General features: G+C 40.1%; 1 protein-coding gene across 1 annotated transcript in view; it reads right to left on the reverse strand.

The window, feature by feature from the left end:
- Positions 1 to 4,492: 4,492 nt before the first annotated feature.
- The window catches only part of LOC138023926 (putative histone-lysine N-methyltransferase PRDM6), a 10,586-nt gene continuing 7,578 nt past the window's right edge, over positions 4,493 to 7,500 (reverse strand). The window contains exons 5-7 of the mRNA XM_068871012.1: positions 7,444 to 7,500; positions 6,370 to 6,510; positions 4,493 to 6,293 (exon numbers count right to left, since the gene is read on the reverse strand). The exon at positions 7,444 to 7,500 is cut by the window's right edge and continues 11 nt beyond it. Of these exons, the coding sequence (XP_068727113.1) occupies positions 6,003 to 6,293; positions 6,370 to 6,510; positions 7,444 to 7,500 (489 nt within the window). The 3' untranslated portion in view covers positions 4,493 to 6,002. The remainder of the gene's footprint in view (positions 6,294 to 6,369; positions 6,511 to 7,443) is intronic.

A 7,500-nucleotide genomic window follows, 5' to 3' on the forward strand; every position in this document is an offset into this window, starting at 1 on the left:
TCAACCAATGAGAAGGAAAAGCAAAACTAATCGCGACCTGCAAGCGCGATTTTTCCCGCGCTTTGAGCAAGATACGGTCGGATTAGCTCATTCAGTGCGCTGTTTGCACCTGCGTTGATTGGTGGAAGTAATAGGCCATTTCCGAGTTCATGTCTGCCTCCTCTTCAAAGCGAGTCTATGTGCGAAGTTTCTGTTATGGAAATTCATTCATATGTAGTATTTACCATCACAAAAACTTTGCCCTTGAACTCGCTTTGAAGAGGAGGCAGACGTGAACTCGGAAATGGCCTGTTGTATAGTTTGGTATTTGTTTTACGACACTCAATCGAAAACTGTTTCAACAGGCTACCTAATCTCCTTGTAATAATTGCATCGGATACACTGACAGTATCCAAGCAGTAAGTGATTGCGGCTATTCTTTACTCAGTTTTATCAAGTTGGCCAAATAGGAAATTGGTTAAAAAGATCCATTATGCATGAGACAATTCAAAATGGCTCAAGATCTCCATGAAGCCTTTAACTTTGTCCCGTCCTTAGGTTCACAGTAGAGGATGACAATAGAGAGACTGTGAGTTTACGTGAAATGTCAAGAATTTGCGTTTTGCAAAAAATTAAAGAAACTTGTTAGGCATAACCTCTCGAAACCTCATTTGAAGTGCGGGCTATAGGCGAAAGAGAAAAGATCGTCGTACTTATCTGGACAATTTAAGCCATTGTCTCCTGTAGACACCTAAAAAAGTCTGGTGGTTTCAATTGAATTCGAACCCTTTCTGTGGTGCTGATGCAATGCTCTACAAACTGAGATCATGTGTTCCCGTGAAAGGGCTCGATAAAAGAAATGTTTAAGTTATATACATTTCTTGCCTGTTCGGTATAGGTATCGAGTAAGTTTTCCAGATGCGAAATGAGACATTTTTTATGTTCTTATGTCAAGTACCAGAAGTACAACCTCGGTGCCGTTTCCCGTTTCGCACGGAAACGAGATACTAAAACTCTCGTAATGACAGCTACAAGGACTTAAGTTAAAACATGTAAACCTTCGCGTTTTTCTTATAATTTTACGGGTATTCTGCACAGCAAATGTACATCAACCTTTCAAAGGGTAAAAATGGTATAAATGGTTTGGATGTTTGTGGAGAGAATTGAAAATTTATCGTCGAGTACTCGCTTCCATTCGTTTTGTCCTTTCACGTCGTTAGGGACTTCAATAAGGAGCTTTAGCAACGAGAACGTCGTCATTAAATATGAATTCGTGTTATTGTAATCGCTTCGCGACTATTCCAAGCATTTTAATGGGACAAGGGTGTGGCAAACCCACAAGAACGAAACTAGTATGAACAGCGCTCAATTTACGGGGGAAAATGAAAATTTACCATCTAGGGCTGACGTTCTCCTTAAAACCTCAAATGTAGTCATTTCACGTTTTAGTTTTGCTGACGACGGCAAAGAAATAGACAAAAATGAAAAGATGCACGTGCAGAGCGTGCAAAGCTTTTGCTTTTGCTCACAAAATATACACATTTTTGACGTTGTCGTTGCCGTCGCCGTTGTAGTAGGGAGCTTAAGCAACGACAACGGCGACGGCAACGAGAACGTCACGAATTTGCATATTTAGTGGTTACAAACAATAGCTTCGCACGCCCTGCACGTGCGTTTTTTACTTTTGTCCATTTCTTTGCCGTCGTCAGCAAAACAACAACGTGAAATAGCCAAGTTTTTGGTTTTATGAAGAACGTCAGAGCTTTAGGATAAATTTTCATTTTCTCTCCTAAAATGGAGTGCCGTTCCGACTGGTGTCATCTTTGAAGAATTGCCACACCCTTGTCATCTTAAAAACGTTGAAATAGTCACGAAGCGATTAAAATCACGCAAATTTATATTTTGAGATGACGTTCTCGTTGCCGTCGCCGTTGTCGTTGCTTAAGCAAAGCTCGCTAATATTATCAAGATCTACGACGGCGACGGTCGACGAAAACGTCACCTCAAAATATAAGTTGACTCTGTCATAAGTCTTTTGGGATTATTCAGCCTCGTTCACGTCCTACAATATGGGCGAAGTATCCTAAAAATAAATCGGTACGAGCGGTTTCAGAGTGAAAACAGAGAATGAAAGATTCTCTCTTGCATGCTTACGTTGTCGTCAAAACCTTAAATTTGATGATTTCATGTCGTCGTTATGCAGAGGACAGGGGCACCCAACGAGAATATAGTTCAAAATCTCTTAAACATAGCATTGTTAAACGTATAAGGCATATTTCCATCCCATAAAAATTCTTCATCTCTTCGGATTTCCTAGCTGAAAGTCTGGTGATCCGAAAACTATAGGGATCAAAACTTACCTTTTCGAAAATTTCAGCCAGAAAAAAAGGCTCCCCAAAATTCTAGGTGACCTTTTTAGGGTAAAAATCCGTTAAAAATGGCCAATTGTACATTTTTCAGATGTTCGGAAATCCTAGGACACGCAGGCGAGCAAGAAATTTTACAACAATTGTTCCGAAAATTCTAGATCTCAAATCGTCTTCCGAACAGATATGTTCCGAAAATTGTCGTTGGGTGCCTCTGAGAGGATCGCAACATACTTGCTAAAATCCTTGCTGCAGCACGGTTATTTATGCTCTTTTAACCAATGATATTATGTGGCGTTGTCGTAGCCGAAGCCGTAGCCGTCGTCGTTTCTGAAACTCCCTAGTTGTCAGGACGAGAACGGAAAAGAAATGTATTTAAATCCACACCGCACGTGCTGGTTGTGCGGAACTATTGTTTTGTTCATTAAATATATTGTTTTCTTCCGTTCTCGTTTTCCTCGACTCCGTCATAGCTAAAGCTCCTTTTTTCTCAGTTCGAAGGAGACTGTACTGCAAGGTAGTGAAATACTTATCGCACGTTTAGGACGCTATTATTTGTCGATTTTAAAGAAGTGTGCCAATCGTAACGCTCACGTGGGGCGTTTTTTTATGGAGGGCGTGCCTAATGAATGGCGCGTGCAGTTTCTTTGTCCAGTAATTTGCATAAACAGCAGCTCTTTGTGTGGGAAGCTCGAAAATCTTAATTTCGACTTGTTGGAAAGAAGCTTAACCTTTATTTGCGGTATGTATCTGTATTTGCGTTTTGTGTTGTAACTGGCTGGTTAGAGATTTGCCTTGTGGCTGAAGTTCTTGTGGTGGCTTTGTCCTCTCGCGGGAGGAGGTCGAGTTGATAGCTTGATTTCGGAAGTGTTTTGAGGATTTTTCCGCGTTAAAAGGGAGTTTACTGCCTGTTTGTTCGCTAGTCACATCCAGGCGATATTGCAAAAAGTGAAAGATTCATTTTTACTCTTATAATGTCTTTTGTGTTCTCTTCTTTGTTCACTTAAGTGTCAGCTCGCATGCAGTCCTCCGTGCTTAAGGTTCACCGAAAGCCAGCGTTTTTTAATACCGAAACATCCGAGGGGCTTTTTAAACCACTACTTGCCAGTGCTAGGGCAAAGTCGGATTATGAATGCCAAAACTGTCATAAATGAACTGCGTTGATATGAGCCATTTTCTCACAGACAGATGTTTGTTGCTGAATTGGAAAAGAAAACTTTCATGTGTAAGGGATCTTTCCCGTGAAATGGCCTCCAGAAATTTCCATGGATACCCGCAAAAAGAACGAAATTACTCAGAGGTAAGTCGTAAATACTGTACTTCATCAAGCGGTATAAATGCTCTTCGGACAATTACGAATGGTCAAAGTTCGCCCCCTCCCCCTCCCCCTTGAATGAAGGAACATCTCGTTTCCGAACTGAGTAGATGTTCGCAAGTTGGTTGATATGTTCTAACTTTCGTGGAGAAACTAACGCAAGTTCTTACAACCATTAGGTTTTCTTTTGGTGTTAATCAATGCGTTTGTCCTGTTTATTCTTAACGTACTTTCGCTGAGATGGGAATTTTATCGATTTTGGAAGTTTATGTACGGTTTTTTAACTTGTTTTAGCTTCACCGAAGATTACCCATGCCTGTGTTTAAAGAAACAAAAGCTGATGGCGATGATGATTTTCGAATGTGGGTGACATTCCCTTTGTCGTTTTCCGACGTGCTTCAGCCCTTGCTGCAAGAAAACGTCGTGTAAAATGAACACCTCCGACGTAGCTTGCTTGCTATGGGCAGATTTGTACTTTGCCTTTCGACAGTACATGTCTACCGGACCAATGTATCGAGCGGGGCCGAGATCCTCGAAGCAATTGGTTTGTTCTAACTGTCGTTAAAATCCAGACAACAGAGAGATTTTCATAGTACAATTCGGCCCGAAGCAGCAATTCCTCCAAAACAATGTGTTACCGTTTGAACTCAAAGCCCCTGGAATTCAGGTTTGGTAGAACGAATGACACGCGCTCTTCCACCTAAAACTCAAGTTTCGTATCTGGGAAGTGATAAATTCGATTACCAGACCTTGAAAGGTAAAGGAAGTTAGCATTTGGTTGTTCTGTTGAAGAAATTAGGTGTTCTGCGTTTGGTTTTAAAGAGAATCGTGGAAGAAAAGTGATCTATTCAAAATTCTTCAGAAGGTTCAGCACAAATGTTTACACCATCCGTAAAACACTAATTGTTATGATAATCATTAGACAATTGAAAGTCTTAGAAACGGTCGTAAAACCGTTTTACAAGTTATAAACAACCGACTTGAAAATGAATCTTAATGCTACCGCAAAAATGACCTACGCTTAATGTTTTCGCAACAATGTGTACTAGTTAGCCACGCCCCTAAGATTTGTATATGATTTACGTCATCACTGCTCATTCACCGGCTGTTGACGAGACGAAAACATTATTTCGCGGCCATCATTAATAAGCTTACAGCTTAAAATAAAATATTCACTGTATTAAAAGAAGATGATACATTCATTTGTAGTATAGTAGTAGAAATTGCTACATTCAGTGCATTGATTCAGTGCCTCAATTGCATATGCTAATCAAACGTCCCTGCGTTTTGGACGTTACAAAATTAACAGTGTGCATTTTAAATGAAATTGTTAACTCTCATGGTATAAATCTAATAAATAGCGCGTAACGGCTTACCTATTGTTAGAATACACGAAACAACGCGTCTATATGGTAACCATTTTTTAGTGTCAGTGATACAATCAAGGGCTTTCGAGATTAAAAAATAAGGAAACTGCTGATTAAGGGAACATTCTTCCATCGGAGATGTAAAAAGAGTTGGAATTTCCAATAGTTCAAGTCTCTAATTATATTAATGGCCATCTAGGCCCGTAGAGCCGAGTTGACTCTTGTCTCAGCATAGTACCAGCTAGCATTCTACCTACGAATTTTTTTATGTCACTTTTATTACTTTAGAGCGTCCCTACTGAATTAACGCCAACATTTTTCGCTATCCGCTATTCTCATGAGCTAGTGAGTACGATAGCATTGTATTTTTACCGACCTGATATCTAGTTCAGTTTATAACTGAAGGTAAATGTGTGTCGACTGTAGGCTTTTATAGATTGTGCTAGTAAAAGTAGCATATTATGCTACTAGCAATGCCCATTTTTTGCCCAAATTATGCAACTTTTTCTTAATATTGTTCCTTTTTGCAAAATGAGCGAAAAAAGTCCAAAAAATTCTCTTTGTTTCTTAGTCTTAAGGCAACAGTTTATGGCTATGTTTGCTGGTTCTGGTATGGTCTCGGGGCAAGTTATCGGGCGGCATGTCTGACGCCATTTTGCAAACCTGCAAATGAGGTACCAACACCATCTAGCAACATCTCTCGCCAGAATGCCAGCCTCCTGGAGGAGGGGGGGGGGGGAAGGTCCCTCCCCCCTCCCCCCTCCCTCCGTCGTTACTAAATTGTGAATGCGGCTAAAAATATTGAGCAAAAATGGTCTCATGCTCATTAGTATATACGGATTATGCTAGCAAAAATTATGCTAGCACCATCTTTAAAAGCCTAGTGTCGAGTGCTGACTTAGAGGATGTTGTTTTTTTCTCAAGCTAGTTATAACAAAAGAACTTTTAGATTGTCAAAGAATGCATTCTTCTTGCTCATTTCCTCTCCACGTTGTTATCCCTGATGCACTCTTCCGGTGACTTCTGGTGCCTGCTCAGTTGGGTTGATTGCGAGAACGTTTTATGACATTTCTCGCATTTAAATGGCTTTTCTCCCGTGTGCGTTCTTATGTGATTGTTCAGTGTCGTAGCACCAGCGAATGAGCGCCCGCAAAATCCGCATTTGAATGGCTTCTCGTTGATATGAATGACAACATGTTCTCGCAGCTCCGAGGGGCCTGTGAACGATGAAGGACAGTGGCCGCATTGGTATGGACGATCTGGGGACTGCAGAAGAAAAAAAGCTGTATTTGGATTTTGTAAAAATTTTAATATATCAGAACTAAAAGACAACCTCCATTACCTGTGGACAAACATGCATCTGGAGTAGAACGCGTTGTGAAAACGTCTGTGAGCATTGACCACATTGCCATATATGGGGTTCCCCTTGATCTTTGAGGCCCAACCCATAAGGGTCCAAGGATCTCTCTGGGTCATCAAAGTCCTAAAGATAAAACGATATTCTAAGCTGGATAATTTTATAGTAGTAGCAATAGTACTACCACTACAAAAAAAGTTACTTATTACCTCACTTTTCAAAAATATCTTTTCAAAAGTAAATACATCATTCTGACAAACAACATTATATTAAAGCAAAAACATGGAGAAATGTAAAACATTGAAAATAAAATATTTCATTAGAAGGTTGCTTCTAGTTCCGACAATTACTAAAACAAAACACTAAAACAAAACATGTACAACATAGCTGTGCATGCTAACGCATAAGTCCAATTCTTTCTTAAAAGTCACCATGTTTATGCTCTCTAACGTGATAAGCCGTTTGGTTATAAACCCGTAGCGATAATGGAACTGTTACTGAAGCGTTTTAAGAATCGCCCAAGTTCTTCAGTCTAGGAGGTTGCAACCTTCTCTAACCGGATTTAGGATCTCGAGGATCTGCCGGCTTGTTCTGTTATAATGACTTTTAAATTTTGTTGGTCACGATTTTGCGTGACCTGTCGGGGAAGGACCGGAACCGAAGAAAGGATCGATCGATGAAAGGTTTTTCTAAAAAAAAAAATTCTCGAGCATAGCAACGAAGTTTCAAGCCGGCGTTATCTTTAAACAACGTGAAAGTGCCAGAATAAGGTTATATTGAGCAGGGATAGTATCTTCAGTAAGCACGATGGCTCCGAAAATATCACGCGTTGACATTTTAAGCGCTTGTTGCCAACATATTTTGCAATTTTAAGTAATTATACCATATACCCATTTCAACATGCAAATCAAACACTACCTACGAATGAACTGATTCAAGTTGTTGGTTAAGTAGTTAATTGTCAAACAACAAAATGAAAAGAAAACTAACATGACAGGCTTACATACTGAGGGTGTTTTTAAATCAAGCAGTCTAAAATCTCGAAAAATCTGACTTCACCTCATCCCTTGGGGCATCGTATAAAAGATCGTCTTCCATCCCTGTGGGCTTCCACTG

The sequence above is a fragment of the Montipora capricornis genome, chromosome 11 (genome assembly GCF_036669925.1).
Source record: "Montipora capricornis isolate CH-2021 chromosome 11, ASM3666992v2, whole genome shotgun sequence".
Taxonomy (NCBI): domain Eukaryota; kingdom Metazoa; phylum Cnidaria; class Anthozoa; order Scleractinia; family Acroporidae; genus Montipora; species Montipora capricornis.